We start from the raw sequence: 21,196 nt of genomic DNA on the forward strand, positions 1-21,196 counted from the left end.
CTTTCTTAAATAACCAATTCGACCTACAGTCGAAGGTCACAGTCGTTCTACACATATTCTTAGGCAACCGAGGCCTTTTTCCCCGATATGTTTAAAAAGCCAGGGACGCTTCATTATCGTTCATTTACTCCCTATCTTCCAGGTCCTTGAGAGGTGGGTCCTCTCTGTTTCCCGGAAATGCGGGGACTCGCTCTACGATGCGTGGTCAGCCGGGGAAAATGGCGCCGCCGGAGTTCGAGGAGATGGATAGCGACGATGCGGCCGACGATGAAAGTGAATTTACGCTGGAGGAGGTGCTGCGCCTCGGTGGGACTAAAGTAAGAGACCGTCATTGATGCAACAGGGACCGGAGTATTGTGAAAGCACGAGTTGGGAGGGTAGCTGAAATCCTTGGCAGAGCATTTAATTAACATCGAGGGGTTTCTTCTTCTTTATTGAAAGAGTTGGTTGAATGCTGTATTTTTTCCCCCTGTGACGTGTCTGCTCACGATAAAATGCTTCGTGCCTTGGACATTTATCAGATTGCTGGCCTCTAGATGTGTTGAGAAAACAAGTCCTCAAATTCCCCAAATGCCCAAAATTGTGGCATTTTTTATCAGCATCTGGTTGGCCACTGAGAATGCACTGTGAAACTAGATTGCAAGCAAGATTTTGCCATATACGGTGTAACTCTAGCACTGAAGTGCATTTCAGTGATAAACTTTTAACAGATGATGTTTGCAAAGTCTTGAAACAGTGGTTTTGTTACAGTGGTTTTGGATTGAAAATTTGGAAACAGATTACCCATGTCTTTTCTGACGGTGGCAGAAGGCTCAGGACACTTGGTTGAGCTGTTAATGCTCCCCCCCAAATACAAAGTATAACTTTTCTCTTAGCATACTTGTGACTGTTTATTAAATCCTAACCTAACACAAAAGCAAAACAATGTCTTTCTGTCAGTCTTTTAAATATATATTAGATTCAGGAAACTTTATTATTCTTCTGTTCTGACTTCAACAAATTTATTAGGTTTCTTTGTTTTAAGATACTTGCAATATATCTTGTAATTTTCCTCTTTGATTTAGTTGCTTATCACATGATTATCAATTGTGAATTAAAGACACTAATATAGCTTCTTGATTTTATTTTATACAGCAAGATTATATCATGCTCGCTGCTTTGAATGAATCAGAAGAGCTTGTAGATGGGGGCAAAAAAGGAGCAATTGACGATTTAAATCGAGGTGAATTAGAGGCATTTATAAATTCACTAGGTGTGAGCAAATATTCAAAAAAGTTTCTGGAAGAAGAAGAAAAAGAGAAGGAAGCAGCAATAGAACCAGAAAAAGAATCTTCCCCAAGTGAAAAGACTAGTCAAAAAAGAGTACATGTAACTACAATAGGAAAAAAAGACAAGGAAAAAAAAGCAAACAAAGTAAGTGTTCAGTTGAATACTGCTAAAGATAGAGTGAAAAAGCCAAACCCCATTAGCAATGAAAACAGCGCATCTTTGCTGAGAACAAAGAAAGCAAAGGAAGAAGATGTTTTTCAGTTTCATATGCGACAGGCATTGCTCGTAAAACCAGGGGGAAAATGGTATGACCTGGAGTATACTAATGAATTTTCTGCTGAAATTCAAAATCAATTTCTTGTATCCAAATACAAAGCCTTGGCTGAAAAACTTTATGAACAGGAAATAAATCTCTACAAAAACAACACAAATTTGCAGAAAAGATCATCGTCTGTATGGATGAAGACAGTGGTATCATCAGGAACACTTGCTGACAGAATGGCCGCTATGACTCTTCTCATCCAAGATGCTCCTGTTCACTCACTTCAATTTATAGAGATCCTGGTTAATATGATCAAAAAGAAAGGCAGCAGAAGGCAAAGCTTAATGGCCTTGGATACTTTCAAAGAACTTCTCATGACTCATCTCTTGCCAGATAATCGAAAACTGCACACTTTCTCTCAACATCCTTTTGACAATCTGGAGAAGCTTTCAAGTGGCAACAGGGATTCAAGAGACAGGCGCTTAATATTGTGGTATTTTGAGCATCACCTGAAGCACTGGATAGCTGAGTTTGTGCAAGTGTTAGAATCATTGACTCATGATCCCTTGATAGCAACAAAGGGTCGTGCACTATCCACAGCCCATGAATTGCTCTGTAATAAAGTAGAGCAAGAAAAGGCTTTCCTTGTTCAGTTGGTCAATAAACTGGGAGATCCTCAAAACAAAGTAGCCACTAAAGCATCTTATCTTCTTGAGATTTTGCTTCATAAGCACCCCAATATGAAAGGAGTAGTGTGTAATGAAGTGGAGAGGCTTCTCTACAGATCAAACATTAACCCCAAAGCACAATACTATGCAGTTTGCTTTTTGAACCAGATAGTTCTTAGCCATGAAGAAAGTGAGCTGGCTAATAAACTCACAACCCTCTACTTTTGTTTTTTCCAATCTTGCATCAAGAAGAAGGATGTTGGATCTAAAATGCTTAGTGCTCTACTGACTGGAGTGAATCGAGCATATCCTTATGCTCAGACGAGCAGTGAAAAAATAAAAGACCAAATGGATACCTTGTTTAAAGTTTTACACATTGTGAACTTCAATACTAGTGTACAGGCTTTGATGTTGCTGTTTCAGGTGATGGATTCTAATCAGACTATCTCTGACAGATATTACATAGCCTTATATAAGTAAGTGCCATGCATATTTTGATTTGTTTTTTAAAATAATATTTCTTTAAGTTGCGATACGCACATTGCACTTCAGTCACTTCTGTACCAACTAATTACTCATATCTACTAATGACAAGGGATAGGTAACCTGTATTTTTGGAGAGTTCATGCATGTGTAAACTATTTGGTGTTTGATCCTTTTTAAATAATACTTTTATTAAAAATTACAACTACAGAGATAAAAATATAAACTAAAAATATAAAAGAATAGAAAATGCAGAAAAGAAATAAAAATACAACATAGTAAAGAAAAAGTATGCAAAGAAATGACATCCCACTTCATCACAAGTATAAACGATTTTAGTAATTTATCATCATCTCTTAAAATACAACAAATGATCACTTCTTCCCATATTCCATCTCTTATCTATAAATAAATTCTTAAAGCCACCACATTTCAGTTTTTATTAGCAAAAATCCATTAAGGGCTGTCAAGAGAGAACATCTATTTTAACCTTGATAAAATTAAGTGAACTTTATATTCCTTTTATTTTTAACAAAGTTCAAATAATATCCTGGAACTTGATTTCTTTTCATTTTTTTCTCTATCCCTGCTCAGAGAATTCATTAAAGTTTTAATAACTTCTTTTGTAAATCCAACATAAGAAAATTATCTGGCTCATTCTCTTGGTTTGTTATTTGTATATCGCTTTTAATTATTAAGTCACCAGCTGGTCTGTTTTATAGGTCCAGCATAGCATCTTTTTTCATAATTGTTGTAGTCTGTTTTTAAATCCACTTTCAAATCAATTTCAATTTTGCAGGTAAAATTTGTTCCTCTTAACCATTTTTTAAATCCAATTGGCAGACACTCTTAAAATTAACTTCTGGGTCTGTTGTTCAAAAATATCCTTCAATATATCCAGTGTTAAAATATTTTGCTTCATTCTGTATTAGTAAGCCAAATTTAAATGTTTTTCTCCTTTAATTATAATTTTTAGTTTCCTCTAGTGTCCACCCTTCAGAGTCTCATCCTATCATTTTTTTAAAGAGCATTCAAAACAACATTTTTCCTTGGAAGGAGTCTTACAATTAATTTCAAAATCTTATTTCAAAGCCACCTGTACTCTTACATCATTTCAAAATTAAATTGTAATCACCCTTTTGTTCTAAAATATTTTTTAGTCCTGACTCCTTAAACTTGTATTTAAAACCTCTTTTGCAAAGAATTGAAGGAAAAAAATCTGGTGCTATAAATTTTGTCAGTCCAAAAGTTCCTAATATCTGAAAAGTATTTAACAAGCCATGTTTGAAAGTGATCAGAAAAGATTGTATGCGAACCCAGTGTCCATAAAGACACTGACTGTGGCTTGAACAAGATGGAGATGTTGCTGTCTCAGAGTTCTAATCCCACTGGAGACTGCTGTCTCCTTGTGAGGAGCAACTGTATGGTGTGCAATCTTAAGTTCTCCAGAGAGGAGATGATTTGCTTACATAAGAAAATATCTGCAATGATCTAATGTGAATATTTTTTGCAGGAAGTTGCTAGATCCCGGAGTAGCATTATGTGCCAAGCCATCCATGTTTCTCAACCTTGTCTACAAATCTTTGAAGGCTGACACACTATTGCGACGAGTTAAAGCTTTCGTGAAACGATTACTTCAAGTCACCTGCGGACAAATGCCACCATTTGCCTGTGGGGTCCTGTATCTTGTGTCTGAACTTCTGAAAATAAAACCAGGCTTATGGGTACAGCTGCAGGATCATGTGGTATGATATGTCCCGGTTGCATGTTTTTTCTTAGCCTACCTTATCTACTGACTTCATTTTTTAAAATGCTGACACTCTTTTAAGATGCTTGTTTTACCAATGATCCTTTAGTTGAGAGGATCAACTATTAGTGGAGTATTGTGTATAATTAGAGTCAGATAGGTCTGATGAATAATCTTTCCCACTGAGTTGTAATAGTTGAAAAATAATAGGCGCTGTAATTTATAATCTATGTTTTATTTTCAAGAACAAAATAAATGTCAGATCCCTAGTGCTGGATATCACATACCTAATTTCTAAATAAAATAATTGCAGAATAATTTTAAGTATTTGTGAACTGTCTTTTGAGAGTCAGTTTGCTCTAGTGGTTAAGGCAGTGGTTCTCAACCTGTGGGTTGGGACCCCATTTGGGGTTGAACGACCATTTCACGGGGGTCGCCAAACAACGCAGTCCGCCATTTTTTCCCCTTTTCCTTAGCTGTGCTACTCCCTTTTATTCTATTGGCTTTTGAAAGCCAATAGAATAGACTCTCTTGAATAGAGTCTAATTCTATTGGCTTTCAAAAGCCAATAGGAATTGTCCAGGCTGTCTCTGCCCTGCTGAGCCCGCCAAAAGTCCCATTCTGCAAACGGTGCTGCACCAGTTGAGTAGAGTAGACCTCGACTTACGACCGGTTGGGGGGTCGCGTCATTAAAAAGGTTAAAAACCACTGGGTTAAGGTATTGGAGTTAGAATAGCAATAACTGCCTTAGGCATGAAAGTCAGTTGGGTAGCCTTGGGACAGTCACTTTTTCTCAGCCCTAAGGAATAAAAGAGAGCAAATCACTTCCAAAATGCTCTGTAGAAAACTGCATGGACTTGCCCATACAGCTGGCAAGGGTGACTTGATTTTTTTCCTCCAAAAACGTTCCCTTGAAATAAAGGTGATGACTTAAAGGTTGTTTTGTCAAAGAAATGGTATGTTAGACACAATCAGTTTTAAAATGTATAATTGTGTTAGGCCCAATTAAGTTGTCTCAAAAGTTGAATCTTTACATTCAATTAGCAGAAATAATTATGTTTTAGGAAAAAAGGACAGTTTCATTCTAGTTCCATTATGTTTTATTAGATAATGTGCAACTGCGCTGTTTTTAAAATTTTGTGGCCTGCTAGTTTAAAATAAATACTGCTAACAAAAATAATTCTGAGATTTTCAAAGTCAAGGGTATAACTTTGAAGAGGTAGCTATTTAACTCTGTAATCTTACACATGTTTGATGGTAAAGACCACTGGGTTTAAGATTGGAGATAAGACTATAAAAATGTAATGAAATATAAATTCTTTTTCACTGATGTGCTTTATGTAGCCTTCTGACTTATTTGCTTTTGCTTTTACAGTTTACCCTTCAAACTGTTATTTGCTGTTTTGAAGTTATCTACTTTTGTGAACTATCTTCAAACTATTTCTGTGATTTTTGGAAGTTATTATCAAACTGTACCTGCTTGCTTATCTTCTAAGACAATGGTCCCCAACCTTTCCAACTCCACTGACTGGCAATGGAGATGGGGGGAGGGGATGGTTTTGCATGCATGCTTGCTGCTTGTGCAAGCAGAGCTTTATGTGCTTGCCTGCTGCTTGCATGGCCCAATTCGCAGTACCAGTCCATGGACCGGGGATTGGGGATCCCTGTTCTAAGAGCTATCTTAATTTCTATATTGACTGTTCTGCTTAAAATTGATTCTTTCTATAGGAATCAGATGATGAGGAACATTTTCATGATCTTGAAGAACAAGAAGAAAACTTTGTGGATGCAGACAAACAGATAAAAAATGAAGATATAGGACAGCCTACAAAACCCCATAGCCAGGCTTCAGAGGCATCATGGGTACATCACCAGAATCTAGCAGGTAAAAATGTTTTGAAAATATGTTTGTTCAATAATTATTATAATAGGTTTTAAAGTTTTAGCAGATTGTTTTAAATTTGCAGATTTTAATTTGAGGGACATTACTCAGAGTTTGCTTTGTTACACGAAAGAGTTAAAACAGTCAGCAGAAGGAAGTGAATACTAAAATGGATAGGTCATAAAGCATTAATTTTCCCAATAATTTTTTAAAATAAAATTACTGAGTGGGAATTGAAGGATTAGGAGTTTTGTTGGGTCATGAATCGAATACTTCCAAGAAGAATTTTTATTTCTTTGATCACTTAGATTCCTGCTTTGTTTAAGATATCTCATTTTCTTTCTACTGTCATCTGATTAAAAGCTGATTACTACTTGGTGTAGTAAGAGCCATTGGCTTGCCATGCTGCTCTTCACTGTCCTTTGCCATCTAAACCACGTGGATTTGGGGTAAGATACACAATAACTGAGATGTCGGGGATATTTACTGCAGAAAGGTCTATTTCCTGCTCTTGTCTGTTAACTAGGTATTTCTGTTAATTTACTTAGGAAAGTAATAAAAGTAATAATTTACTTAGGAAAGTAATAAAAATCTCTTCTTTAACAGGTGGCAAAGGCACAGGTAGCTATGACCCATTGTCCCGGAACCCTTCATACTGTGAAGCTGATAGAACAAGCTTTTGGGAACTGAAAAAGGTATAAATTTTCAAGTATGAAAATTTAGGAGAAATCTGCCTAATGTGATCATGATACTGTAGTTATATTTATATATTATGAATTTATTTATGCTGCTTCAGCCATTTGATCCTCATTCTATTCCACCTGCTGATGATATCATTAGCCATACCTCATACTGCTTTCCCAAGCAAAGCACAAAATAAGGGAGTGTCTGAGCCAAAACTGGTTGCCCAATCCTTACAGCATTAGTTACAGAGTACACAGACTCAAATCCCTCCTTACTTTTGATGTCTTGGATAAGTCATGTTTCTCCTAACCTCCTTCACAGGGATCTTGTGAAGTTAAAATGAGGAATCCTCTGTCTTAAGATCCAAATGGAAAAACAAAAGTAGATAGAATTAAATGAAATAATAAAATATGATTTCCTATCTTTAGGGCAGTGAGGAGAATTATCCCATTAGATATTTATGTTCAGCAAACTGTACACATTTTGGGGAATTCAGGAAAATACTGCTATAGATTTTTATGAGCACAAGATGAACAGTCACTCGGGTGTGGTATTAGAAGGAACTGAAACCCTTGATTTTGTATTTTGCTCTAATCTTTCCTGTATTTCATTTGGTTTTAGATATGCAGGTTGGAGTATTTGTAGGTCTTTAGTATTAAATGAAAGAAATTATGGTAATGAATATTTGTACTGTACAATTATTTTTCCCCTCTTGACTTAAATAACTCTTCGTATTTTTAACAGTATTAGAGATTTTAACATCTTAAAATATTGAGTATATAACTTTGGTCTTTCTAGCTTTCAGAACACTTCCATCCATCTGTAGCTCTTTTTGCAAAAAGAATTCTAGAGGTTAGTTGAATTTCTTATTTTCCTTTACATTTTTCCCCCTTGAATTGTAGAGAAAGGCTCTCCCATCCCAAAACACAGAAAGAAGCAAAAATCAAAAAGGGGTGTAATTTGCCTACCCGTCTAGTTTAAGGTGATCATTTTGCCAGTTGACAATATAAACATATACATAGTTTAGACATAGACTAATATTAACATGCAGATATTATTTGATCTTCATTTCAACAATATTAATAGATAAATGGACTGATTCTATTTGTTTGGTATTTACAAGTCTACTGAGTAGAACAGGAAGAGTTATTACTATCGTATTCATTCTTTTAAGAAAGTGGAAGTACTGTTTTGATCCAGATTATACAGAATTACAAATTCCCCCCACAGTTTAAGTAATCAGTGTCATATCCTGGCAATTCTTCCTATTAATAGTTCACTTTGAGTAAAGACTTGTTTATTTGTTAATCAAATATATATGGCTGCCCATCTCACAGGAAGTGACTGAGTGGAATATAATAAAAAATAGCACATAAATAAAACAAATCATTATAAAAATATAAAAAATAGTATTAACATTAAAATTTCCACTGGCATACTACTTGTGATAATTGTAAATGTGATTTTTTTTCTCTCTCTCTGATTTAGGGTAATTACATTGAATATTCAGGTGATCCTCTACAGGATTTCACATTAATGAGGTTTTTGGATCGTTTTGTTTATAGAAATCCCAAAGCTCACAAAGGCAAAGGTATGAAGCCTTTAGTTTAGTAAAGCATCAAAGATTAAGGTTAACATAGCAACTATTATAAGTTTGTTTGATCTCTTAACTTATTTTTGCAGAGAATACCAGTAGTGTGGTAATGCAGCCAAAGAAGAAACAGTCCATGAATGATGTCCGGAACCTGGCAGGTAAAATAGCTTGTGTTCTAAAAAATATTACTAGTAATTTCCTGTCATTATTATAACACTGTTGTGATGTCCACTGGTTTCAATAGAAGCCATAAAATGTGTTGCGTCCATTGAATATCATTCACTGGAGCCTTCTGAATCAGAAGGTCCTATGAATAGAAATGCCTATTATACAAGGAATTTTTTCTGCCATTTCTCCTGCAGCCACCAAAATACTAGCTACATTTTTCTGGAGTTTTTCCCAATCCTCTAGAGAAAATTTGGGCTGGGTAGAATTCAAGGGTCTTAGGGATAAAAGAGGTAACTGGTGATCACATTTGGTTCTTCCATTCCTAGAGGCTTCCATTGAAGAGGAGAGACTCAATTTCCTGATACAATTAAAAAATAGTGATTTTTTTTTTTTTGGGTACCACATAAATATATTTTTTCTCACTAAATGGTTTAAATACGGAAAGTAATTTAAACTTTCTTAAATATATTATATAATGCATGTATTTGTTCTGATACTATGCATTGGTATTTAGCTTTAGGTAAAATTTCAAATTGGCAGCTAGTCTGAGTTAGAGGAATTATTGAAATATTATATATCTTTCTAATTCCAAGAACTGATATCTTTTTGTCTAGCTTCATTCTCATGAATTTAGACTAGCGATTAGAACTGGGTACAAGAGGAAGTATAGGGAAGATTTGTCTCCCCATCTTTCCTCTAAGAATTTGGGTACAATTGTGTTGTTTTGGGATCCAAATAGAAAGTATTGTATTTACATATCTTATTCAACAAATTTAGGATAGGAAATAGGAAATATATGCAGAGAGGATACTTAAGCATTTGGGCTAAAGTGTCCCAAGTTCCAGTCTTGTTGCTTCTTGTCAGCCTTATATTATTAAGAATTTAATCAGCACATCGGTTTCTATTGGTTATATAAATCTGTTTTTATGTAGAGCTAGCAATTTTAATCAGTGTAAGGGTAATCTATACGATACATGGTACATTTAATATTTCTATTTCTAGTGAATAGTAAAGAATTCCTTTCACAAGATGAAAGCAAAATACCTGTAGACGAAGTATTTTTCCACAGGTAATTACATATTTTTTAAATTTATATTTTGATATACCAATAATCCTTTTATTCTGGACTGGATGTGGGGAGGGTTTTTTCTTACAGGCGCATATTTTCATTACAGCTTTTATTATAGCAGTGCTTGTGCAAATCTCATAATTAATACAATTGTATAGAATAGGGAGGGGATTGTCAGGAGGAAAAAAATTAAGTAATGCCAAAGGCTTCTAAAACTATAAAGGAGAAAGGATACATGAAAAAATGCAATTGTATGAACTAGCTCAATGATTGTCTCCATTTGTCAACATCAGCTTCAGTATCTGTTTGGGGAAATCTTGCTATTGATTTTTCAGCCCTGATATTCTGCTATTGAGAAGTAGAGAAATAACCAAGACCTCACCAAAAAAAAAAAAAAACATGTCTTGGTATCATCTTAGGACAGACATGTCAAACACAAGGCCCGGGGGATGGATGCGGCCCGCAAAGTGGTTTCATGTGGCCTGCGAAGCCATCCTGGAAATAGTGAGGGAACGGCCCCCTCTGCCTTGGCCCTGGGCCAAGCCAGCCGGGAGCCAATGTACAATTTTGTGGTGGCCATCTATGCTAAAACCCATTCAGTCTTAGTTCCATAAGCCCCCCCCCAAGCATGGCCTGAGAGGAACAGTGAGTCTCCTCCAGTGGACCATGTCTTGGCACTTGCCCTGGTCCCACCCCCTTCTGCCAGAGACCCTCAGATCTATCCCACTCCTGTCCAGGCCCCCACAGGCACCCTTGACACAAACGATGTAGAGCTGGCCACACCCACCCAGTAGGCCACACTGACTCCATCCATGCCCACCCAGTAGGCTGCACCCACCCTGGCCACACCACCCGGCCCCCTGAGGGCAATTACAATGCTGATGCGGCCCTCAATGAAATTTGAGTTTGACACCCCTGTCTTAGGATATAGTATTGTGCAATGTATTCCAAAGAGTCACTTCAACGAGAGTGTTAGCACCAGACTAGGATCCTCCTTGAAGCATTAAATCAGCTATGTTGTCTGGAAAACTTTCATGGCTCCTTCAAAGATTATCTCTGGCTATTTGCATCTGTGTCAGTGGACTCCCACCAGCATATCTAGCAAAATGAAGCCTATTGAATCACTTATATCAATCAAAATCGATATTAAGGAACTAACGGTACATGAAATAGTAGTAAAGGTAAACAACAGCAAATAAAGAGAAATGACTGACTGAAGAATTGTAATAGATCAGTGAACAAATCATCCCTTGAAGCAGAAATGACCAGGCTCAAATTATCTTACTTGGGACACATTATGCGAACACCTAGCTTTCTGGAGAAATCTTTATTGCTGGGAATGGTGGAAGAAAAGAGAATAACTTGCAGCAAGGTGGATGGACGGTGGCAATATGTGCATTGTTGGAACATCTGATGGATCAGCTTAGGGATAGATTGTCATGGATTTGATGGCATGTAATACTCAGTTCATAATAAAACAGTAATAGGTCAAACTAATTTTGTCATACTATATTACTGGGAATGTTGAAAGGATTTTCTTTTTATCTCAAAGCAGCATATGGCAATGTATCTTTCTGTTAATTGGAAGAAATGCCTTCACAGTTGGCCTAAAAAAGATCTGTCATCTTAGCAAATAATAAGTGAAGTATAATGGAGTCTAAATGTTTAATGCAACAATTTGATAAATATATTTGCTTTTCTCATAAGTGATATCAACCAATGGTGTTTGAAATCAAAGCTACAGTTATGGTAGTTCTGAAAAAAATGGACAGATGACCAGTCTTCAAAGTTCTAGCCTTTGCAAGAACCCCATGGTCATGTGATCATGGTCTGAGTGCTTGGGTCATGATTATACCGCCAGGGAGCCACAGTCTTGTGACCACTATTTGCAACCTTCCCTACTACCTTCTCATAAGCAAAGTCAATGGAGAAACTAGCAGGGAAGGTAGTAAGTTGCCTCTTCCTGCTTAATGACCTGCACGTATTGAGGTTATGATTCCATTGTTTAGCAGTGGCGATCCTGGTTCCCATTGCCATTGTAACCAGAGGACTACCTGTAATGACTTTAAAATGATAGCGTTTATAAAAGTAAACTCTTGAGCTGTGTATTACTCGAACAGATTAGACATATCTCAAGAACCACAAGTTTTATGTGGACGTATACAATATTCTTTTGATTCTCAGGTTTTATAAAAAATTAGATTTGGACAAAGTAAAAAGGAAGCCTGAGGGAGATGATGAAAGTATAGAAGACGTGGATGATGAAGAATTTGAAAGAGCATTAGGTAAGGCTATGCACACTGTTCTTTTCCTCCTCTCAGGTAAATAATAATTCATAATCGATACACAGAACATTCGACTTCCTTTGAATGTGGTAGTTACTATTTGACATCAGTCTTGAAAACCTGAAAATGCTTTCATTTACCTCCCACCTAGATCAAAGAGAATTTAGACAGAGCTACTTTAAGTTACTTTCTAACATTTTCTTTTTGGGTTTAATTCATGTTTTGCTAGCTGCCATTTCCCTTCTGTGGTTCTCTACAATAAATTACAATGAACTGTACTTTAAAATTTTAAATATTTTAACTTTGACATTGCAATACCATACCTAATTTCTTTCAGATTCATTTGAACAAGACAGTTATTTTGAGAACATTGAGAGTGATCTTAATTTTGCTGGGTAAGATTTTTAAAATTCTGTATATAAATTCTAAAGACTCTAGAGAACATAAATAACTGGTTTAAACTAGCACTAAGAACTGATTTTACAGTATGTAGTGCATGATGGCTCAGGATTCTTCTGAAAAAAAAACCCCACCCCTTAATGTTATGTCACTGAATGGGATTTAGAATAGGTCTTCACACTTGAAATATTACCAATCATCCAAATTACTATGAAATCAATGCAATTTTATGCAAAACATAACCCTAGAGCATGCTTGTTTTATCTGTTACTTATTTTTTAGGGTTTTGATTTGAGCAAAAATGAGGTACCTCTGAGAATTATCATTACTTTAGAAAGATCTGAACTTACCCAAGTGATCTACCTGATGTAATATTGAAAACCTTTGCAGTGTTTGAATTGTTTTGTTTAGAAAGGATATTTTTTTAAAAAAAACTAATATTTTAGAGTTCTGAAGTGTATGTTTTATATCCTTGGTCTACTTGTCCTTGAGGTTGAGGAGAAAAGTACTATCTTGCAGTGTAAATCTCTCAGATCTACACTTTAAAAGTTCTGTTCTATGTATGAAAATAATTTTGATAATGTGTGTACGGAAATAAATTAATCCCTTTTTGAGTTCTTTTCACCATAATTTGATGTAGATATAAAGTGCTTAGACTTGAAATAAGGATTATATAAGAAACAGTTGACACAGAGCATTTACCTTGGCATTCATTACAAAGTAAAACTTTGTGTCAACTGGTTTTTGTATATGGTTCCTATTTCAAGCCCTATTAAATGAAAACAGTGAAATGGAAACACAGTAGAATAAGCAATGGATCATTTTTATTTGTATCTCCCTTCCCCCTCCAATATATTTGGAGTTTAGTGCTTCCTTTATTGAATAGTTTGGAGCACTTTTTTATTGGCCAAGAAGACAAAAATTGGGAGAGCCATTGATACTTCATTATGTATTTTTGTTCCCATTAGTTCAAGTTTCAAATGCTATGAAATATTAGCGTTAAAGGAAAATAGGGATTTGGGATGGAAAGCTGATCAGCATTCTTGGATTATATAAAGAGATTTAGAAGATCAAATTTAACCATTAAGCAGTTTTGTGAAAGTATCTGCATCTAAATTCATAATCAAAACCACATTTATGGTGTATCCTGTATATTTAATTTTGTGCACATTTATAGCTAACTCACAGTGAAAAGTTCTTTTTATCAAGTACTCCAACTTTGGAACAGAGTCCTAGCAGCTAACTGGGCCAGTCATTCTCTCTCAGTCCAACAAGGTTGTTGTGGGGAAAATAGGAGGTAGAATTCGGTATGTTTGCTGCCTTGAGTTATTTTAAAAATAATAAAGGCAGGATATAAGTAAATAATTCTGGGGTATTGAAATATCGCTCTTAAGTTTCAGATAATGCTATTTCTGATGCAGATTTTTATCTGTTTTCCTTTTGCATAAAGGTTGCTAATTTGTCTAATATAAAGTAGTGTGGCATTGATGACTGAGGTTCTTCAGATTTCCTTACAGTGTAAAGAAGTATTACCAGTAAATTCCTTAATTGAGCCATCAGCTTAAGTGCAGGTGATAAAGTCTAATTTGATTAGCATTCACAAAGTTACATATGTATTAACAACAATTATATACTGTTCTAGTCAAAAACACTGAAAGATATACAGAGAACATAATCTGGGCTGTCTCAAAATAAAGCACCACAATCATAAGATAGTCCTTTCTCCATCAAGTATTAAATCTACAAAGGCCTATTTAAGGTAAGAATTGTGAGAAAAAATATACAGGAGATGTGTATTTAAAGTTTCTTTCCTAATTTTTTAGTAATATAAAAGTCAAAAAGAAAAAGAAGAGAAATTCAAATGACGAAACAGAATCAGAAGATTCTGAGGAAGACAATTTTGATAACCTTGATGATGAGGAAGTCTCTCTGAGTAGTATGGACGAAGACGTTGGGGAAGATATTGATGAAGAGGGAGGGACTTTCATGGATATGTCAGATGACGATAACACTCCAGGTAAACAACAATTCCCAAAGTCTTAAAACTTTTCACTCTTGCTAAAACAGTAAATACAGATAAATTGTTCCAGTTTTAAAAATGATGTTGTAGAAATGCCTGCAGTTACTCAGAGGATATCTATGAAATCTTGAATTGTTGCAGTATTTGTAATATGCAAGTTGTTTCCATGTGAAGGTAACCAAATTTTATGCGATAATTTTCAATTTTATTATGTAATACAAGTTTTACTCTTCTTTTTGGTAACAGGTGAAAGTAAAGACATTGAATTTATACCTGGCAGTAAGAATAGCCAAAGAAAAAAAGAAATGGATTTTGTTGGATCAGTTAAAGGTAATATAGGTAAAGGTAATACTTTTAAGACGTGACAAATAAGAAGCATGAGAAATTCATGTTTCTGTCAAAATACCAAGGGATTAGCACAAGTTACCAGAATTATTTTCTTTCCAGTGCACAATCAGAAGCAGTTTTAGACTGCATCAGGGAATTATATTAGCGAGAATTGGAAGGTAATAAGGGATTTAGTTTTATTTATGAAGTCTTTAAATGCAAGTAACTCCAAAGAGATTTTACATTGCAATATAATTTCATTGAACCACACATTCATTTTGTTAGAGACTTTTCTGATTACATTATTAAACAGATTACCAGTCAATCCAGTTTTTATATCAGGGGAGTGGCTGATACAACATCAACTTTCTAAAACGTAAGAATTTCAGTGAGGGAGAAACATGGACATTTATAGTATATTGTCATATTTATTCCTTCCAAACCAGTGGAAAGTAGGATCTATAAATGAGGATGTTTGCTGCCAAGTTAAGAGACTGGAATTTTTCATTGTACAATAGTTTTATCCAATTCAGATTGGTGGATTTTTCTAGTTCCTCCAGCCTCAATTGATTCTTTGGCCACTACTTTGTTATACTAACAGCAGTGAATGCTTGCTTTATATAAAACTGTAGAAGCAGTTGCTGAATACTCTTTTTCTTCAAGGGTCAAATAAAAGAAAAAGAAAACTCAAAGATACGGGTGTTGCTGCTGCAGAAGAAGTAGGTGTATTAATTTTAGTATTTATGAAATTGTACTTGATTTGAAGGCATTCAGAGAATCTAATTATATTGCATTTCTTTTAAAGTTTGGTCACTTGTTGGATGAAAATATTGGGTCCAAGTTTGACAATATTGGAATGAATGCAATGGCCAACAAAGATAATGCAAGTAAGTAACATTTATATGAACAGGAAATATATTTTGACATCCCACCTCAACAGGGTATACATACGTAACATTCTTACTGAGCAGACCCATTATTTTTGAGTTGGTTTGATATTATTGTTGACTCCTGACAACTGCTAGGACTAATCCCTGCAGTATTAGGACTAAGGAAAAATTTATCATGTTAAATGGAATTTTAATGAACTTGCTACTTTCAGTTCTTTTATGCCTGGGTTCTCTATTATGCTTAATATTTTACTTAGCATATAAAATACTTCTTTATAAGTGCTGGTTAGATGAAACATACAGGAGAAATATATAAAGATTGGTATCCTGCTGCTTATTCCACTGGGAGACTTGGCTAGATTTCCTTAGCTTCCAAACGAAGGTCAAATCTATATTCAATCTGTAGTGTTTCTATATAGAGATGGAATGTTAATTATTCACACATGAAAAGGCAATTGTCCCCAAAGCAAAACTGGTGAGACCTCTATTACTGTTTTTTAAATATACTGAGATGGTTACTTTAGATCAGGGGTCCCCAGCCTATGGGCCACGGCCCACTACTGGGCCACGGCTTCTTGGCCAGTGGGCTGCAGAAATGGCTGGCACTCCCCCCACTGGCACAGTGACTGCGGCCCCGTTTGTGCATGCACAAGGGTGCGAACGGGGCCACTAGCACTGTGTGTGTGGCCCATTTACGCATGTGTAAACAGGGCCACTAGTGCCATGCTGCTGTGCGTGGCCCCGTTTGTGTGCGCGTGTGCACCAATTTGTAAGCTGCTTCCCTCTGGGCCTCGAGCCTGGAAAGGTTGGCGACCTCTGCTTTAGATATATTATGAAAAGACACATATTTGAAATGTACAGTAATAAGATTGAAGAGCCTGCTGAAAAACAAAACAAAAAATGGAGCCTTTTTATATACCTCTTACATGTTTTTTTTAATGAAAAAATTCAACAAGAGTATTCATGCTTTGATCTTTTGAATGCTTGCCTAAGAAATTCTTTGCATCCCAATAGAAAACTTTGCTTTCAAGTTTAAAGAGTACTTATTCGATTGACTCATCTAATTTATTCATTGTCTTCCTCTGTTAGATTTCAAACAGCTCAAGTGGGAGGCAGAACGTGACAAGTGGATTCACAATAAAGATGTGAAAAGTATCATCAGGCAGAAAAAGACATTCAGGCACAAACCACTGAAAAACAAACAAAAATACAAGCGAAAAAAATAAATGTAAATTCTTTTGATATTACTACCAAACTACTACCAAATTGTTTCTACTTACTTTTAAGGTTTTTTTGTAAGCCATTTCTCTTCATCCCTCTCTCTGATCCCATAAATACCAGCCCACTCATTACTCTTGTAATAAACTGTGAAAATAAGAAAATGCCTTAAAACTTGGCTGAATTAAGATGGAATTTTGAGTATATTTTTATTCTAATTTTCAGAAGGAAGTCCTGCAGAATGTTATCTGTACCAAACAACTATATTTAAAAAATAGCTTGTTTCACCAAAGGAAAGAATTACACTAGCATAATTATTAACCAAACATACCTTCCAGAATAGATGGCCACCTTCGTTTCATTTTATGTCTGAAATCTGGGGTAAAAGGAATTTCTATTAGTTACAAAGTATTACAGCAGACGTTAATACAATAGTTGCACGATGTATACTTTTTTTACATTGTGCTAATCTTTCGGAGTTCACTGAATATGAAACTAATTTGTAAAAGAGACAGCAAAATGTCTCCTTATGTTTTCAAAAAGTTTTAACAAAGTTAATATCCAAAGAATTCTTGGGAATCTCAGCTATTGTGTACTAAGATAAAAAAGATCTCATGTTTCATTAATTTAAAAAAAAATGGAAGGAATAAGAATAAAGGTCTCAATGATACAGTGAGATTCTCAAAGACCTGCACTGGGATTAGCAATATTTAATGCATTCATAAAGGAGCTTAAAGACTAGCAATGAATAAGTTTGTTGATGCCAATTTATCTGATTAAAAGAAAATGGGATAATTAAGAGCTTTAAAATCTCCTGGAACAATGAGCATTAAGATACAGTTTAGTCTAAGCAAGTGCAGAGTTATGAACATTTAGAAAAAAATATTAATCATAAATATGCTAGAAGGATTTAAACTAGTGCTGACTATCCTTTAGAGCAGGGGTCTCCAGCCCCGGACCATGGTTCACTATTGGGCTGTGAGCTGTTTGGAACTGGGCTGTGGAAGCAGGTGAGTGTGCATGCGGATCCCCACTTGCACAAGCAGGAGGTGAGCACATGTGTTCCATTCGCACAAGTGGTGGGTGCACTTGCCAGTCATCTGCACAGAACCATTCCCTCTTCCGTCCCCCCCCCCCCCCCCGTTACTCCAGTCTGCAAAGCTGGAAAGGTTGGGGAACTCTGCTTTAGAGGATTTGGAAATAGCGATAAATAGTTTGACAAAGGCATCTCCTTATGAATAAAAGTAAAAGAAAAAGGAACCAAGGAAATTAATGTAATCATAAGTAATCTCTTAATACAAATCTGTATTTTGATCATATCTGAAATGTGGGTGTAGCTTTGGTCATCACACCTCAAAGATAACAGTACGCTGGGAAAGATGAAAGGAAAAAGAAGTGGACAACTAGCAGACTCAAGTTACAGTAGGAACGAGTGCCATTGAGAGACGTGAAAGGTTATAGACAAATCATCATGGGCATATCTATACAGTTGCTAGGAGTTGAAAAATGCCTTGACGGCATATAAGCAAATCTAATGATAGTGAAGATGCAGAAAATGTGGACCAGTTGCTGCTCTATCAAGGTTACAATATTTATGAACTAGTCAGATTATTTGATAAATAAGGATGTGTAGAAAAGGTGTTTTCCAATTGTAGATCTAGCACAAGCATATTTAATTGATCTATCACCACAACCTTCAAGAAGCCGCACCTTGCTCAGTAATACCAGGGACACCCAGAAAAAAAATACCATATGGCTTCCTTATGGTGTGACTGACAATACAGTAAGTGTACCAACACCAGATCCAAAATATTTTTCCCATTTCAGATATGACTGCCCACATCAGAGATGTTACTTGACGTTAAGCTGTATCAGATTCTTACCTTCACTTGAGTTCATTTTGTGATACAAAGTGTATGCCCCCAGAACTCCAATAATTTCCAAAACTAGAATTTTTTTGAAGAACCTGATAGATCGGGGCTTCATTGTTTAGCCAATCCCAAATCCTAGTGATAGAAGCAAATAGAGGTCAGTTGTGACAACATTTCAATAGTTACTTTAAAGAACAAGAAACAAAACAACTTTACACAAGGAAGCTGAAAGAAATAGAACTAAAGATATGTTTTCCACAGACCTCACAGATCTTTGTTAAATCATTGCTGAGGTACTGGTATTGGATGTTCCAATGATTTTCAATTGTAGTTTATTTCCAACATTCACTCAACATGCACAAGAATGGGATGTTCAGAACATAGTTCAATCACTTAAGAATGTGTGATATCTCTTTGTTAATACATTATGTGTAAACATCTAAGAAATATTCAAGATGATGTAAATGTATAATTTTCATGGACGTGACTACTAGGCTCTGAATGTAAATGAGAGTTGGATGCAATGGAAATAGGGTCATTAAGTGCATTAAGAGGCAACGGATGAAAGAATGAATACTAAAATGAGTGATAATAGTAATAGATTTATTTGGTAATATATTTGACTGATAAAATCACAAAATATGTATAAAGGATGAGCAAATGGGCTAAGGAAATAAAATGGATGCATGGAATCGAGTTCCCAAGAGAAAGATGAGTAATTTAAAGCAGTGGTCCCCAACCTTTGCAGTTTAGCGGCCCAGCTAGAGGGAGGGAGGGAACTAGTGCCCATGTGTGTGCGGTCAACTTGCGTGAGCAGTGGGCTTGTGTGCATGCGCAGCTCAACTGCAAGTTGAGGTGCACGCACATGCACACTGGCCTGTGCACATGGGTGCACGCCGGCCTGCGCATGTGTGTGCGTGCCAGCCCACCTCATGCGGCCTGATTCAGAATAGGCAGCCTCATTGTGCGCCACAGCCCAGGAATTGGGAACCCCTGGTTTAAAGGACAAAAGGCAAAATAAGAATCAACGTATGGTTGGTGGAAGCAAATATTTTCAAGTGAGCAGTGAAAAAAGCTATTAAGTTTATTGAAATTAGCTCTCTTAAAGTCCAAGATTCTAGTTTGACTTTTCTATTGCTTGTGCTTACATAATGTTGAATTCCAATATTGCATGATCACTCCCCACCAAGGCTCTTGTGGCTTCAACACCTATCATTTCATCTCTGTTAATGAGAATTAAGTCCAATATGGCTGATCCCCTAGTTCCTTTGCACTGTGCTAAGGTTAATACCCTTCAGACTTTTGGGACAAATATCTTTCTGCTTTAAAAGGTGGAGTTAGACTGCTCAAAAAAAACCCACCCAAAAACATTCTTGGGAAGAACAGTCTGATCTTGTTGGATTTCCTGAGCTTTGATATGTAATTTCAGTGCACTAAATGCACTAAAAATATAAATGCTAACATTCTTCACTGAAATTTCCTCTAAACGACTTGCCAAGGCCTTTGCTGATGATTACTTCCATTTTATTATACTGACAGTGGGATGAAATCATATATGACTGTACATATAGTTCTCATCTAATTAGCTGATCCAGAACAATGACTATTTTCGTAACGGGTATTGAACTGATCAGCATGCTGGCTAGAGAATTCTGGGATCTGAAATGCACTCATCTTAAAGTTGCCAAGTTTGAATGAAAAACACTGGGATAGTCCATCCAAAACACATTTAGTGCTACGGAGAATTGCCATTTGCTCCCCCAAATCAACTTTTCCTCCCGACTCAGAGGCAGAAAAGTCCTCCCAGTTTCAGGTCAAACTAGGACTTTCTATGGGTACCGTCAATGCAGAGCTGCTAAGTTTCCGCGCAAAAACCACGCCGCGGGCATTGCTCTATTATTCACTTGGGACGAAACATGCAAGCAGCAATTACCATTGATAGTGCCCAGACACTCACAATCCAAAAGTCCTCTTCCGCTCATCCTTCCATGCCTTCTGATGCCTCTTTCCTTACTTCCGAGGGAGGAGCCAAGCCTGTGCGCGCAGGCGTAAAGTGTTTTTCGCGGCTGGAGGAGTTTAGCTACTACTTTCCATTTTGCACATGTGCAAAAGTGACCTCTTCGAGGTTACGCAATTTACTTTAATCCCGCAAATAACGCCTTCTTTTTCGTCCCGTTTTACGTCGCCTACGGGTGGCAACCGGATTATGCTTTTGAAGCAAAAAGCCGGCAGACCGAAGTACGCCCTCTGTCAGCGTGTTTCGGAATTAGCCTCGCAATTCAGTAATGGATGATGGTCGGTGCAAACAAAAATTAGTCGCGCAGGAGCAATGTTAAAAAACGCTCAGGGAATTTGCTAGT

The 21,196-nt window shown here is 36.3% G+C and overlaps 2 protein-coding genes across 3 annotated transcripts; one reads left to right on the forward strand and one right to left on the reverse strand.

Annotated features, from left to right (window-relative positions):
* Positions 1 to 46: 46 nt before the first annotated feature.
* On the forward strand, positions 47 to 17,002 carry CEBPZ (CCAAT enhancer binding protein zeta). Of its 2 annotated transcripts, none has more exons than XM_039327026.1 (16): positions 47 to 317; positions 1,135 to 2,675; positions 4,196 to 4,427; positions 6,158 to 6,314; positions 6,918 to 7,006; positions 7,794 to 7,847; positions 8,484 to 8,586; positions 8,679 to 8,747; positions 9,760 to 9,826; positions 12,011 to 12,111; positions 12,449 to 12,506; positions 14,334 to 14,527; positions 14,777 to 14,869; positions 15,521 to 15,576; positions 15,663 to 15,744; positions 16,837 to 17,002. In XM_039327026.1, exons 1-16 carry the CDS (start codon positions 198 to 200, stop codon positions 16,971 to 16,973), a joined length of 3,153 nt encoding a protein of 1,050 aa, XP_039182960.1. In that variant the 5' UTR covers positions 47 to 197; the 3' UTR covers positions 16,974 to 17,002. The 2 variants fall into 2 exon arrangements, with proteins under 2 accessions (XP_039182960.1, XP_039182961.1); XM_039327027.1 differs by having other exon boundaries at positions 14,777 to 14,860.
* On the reverse strand, positions 16,656 to 20,818 carry CEBPZOS (CEBPZ opposite strand). Its single transcript, XM_039326990.1, is given in 5 exon segments — positions 16,656 to 16,937; positions 17,028 to 17,112; positions 17,297 to 17,341; positions 18,849 to 18,971; positions 20,770 to 20,818. Coding segments are annotated over 4 exon segments (300 nt in total). The 3' UTR covers positions 16,656 to 16,937; positions 17,028 to 17,029.
* Between the last annotated feature and the right edge of the window lie 378 nt (positions 20,819 to 21,196).

This window comes from Crotalus tigris, unplaced genomic scaffold (assembly GCF_016545835.1).
Source record: "Crotalus tigris isolate CLP2741 ecotype Arizona unplaced genomic scaffold, ASM1654583v1 scf7180000024349.2157984, whole genome shotgun sequence".
In the NCBI taxonomy this organism is placed as follows: Eukaryota; Metazoa; Chordata; class Lepidosauria; order Squamata; family Viperidae; genus Crotalus; species Crotalus tigris.

What these genes read in the sequence shown, in the direction of transcription:
- CEBPZ (XM_039327026.1), top strand. Translation starts at nt 198, where the DNA reads ATGCGTGGTCAGCCGGGGAAAATGGCGCCGCCGGAGTTCGAGGAGATG. An exon ending in TGCGCCTCGGTGGGACTAAA is followed by an intron (nt 318 to 1,134) that starts GTAAGAGACCGT and finishes TATTTTATACAG; the next exon opens with CAAGATTATATCATGCTCGC. An exon ending in ACATCACCAGAATCTAGCAG is followed by an intron (nt 6,315 to 6,917) that starts GTAAAAATGTTT and finishes CTTCTTTAACAG; the next exon opens with GTGGCAAAGGCACAGGTAGC.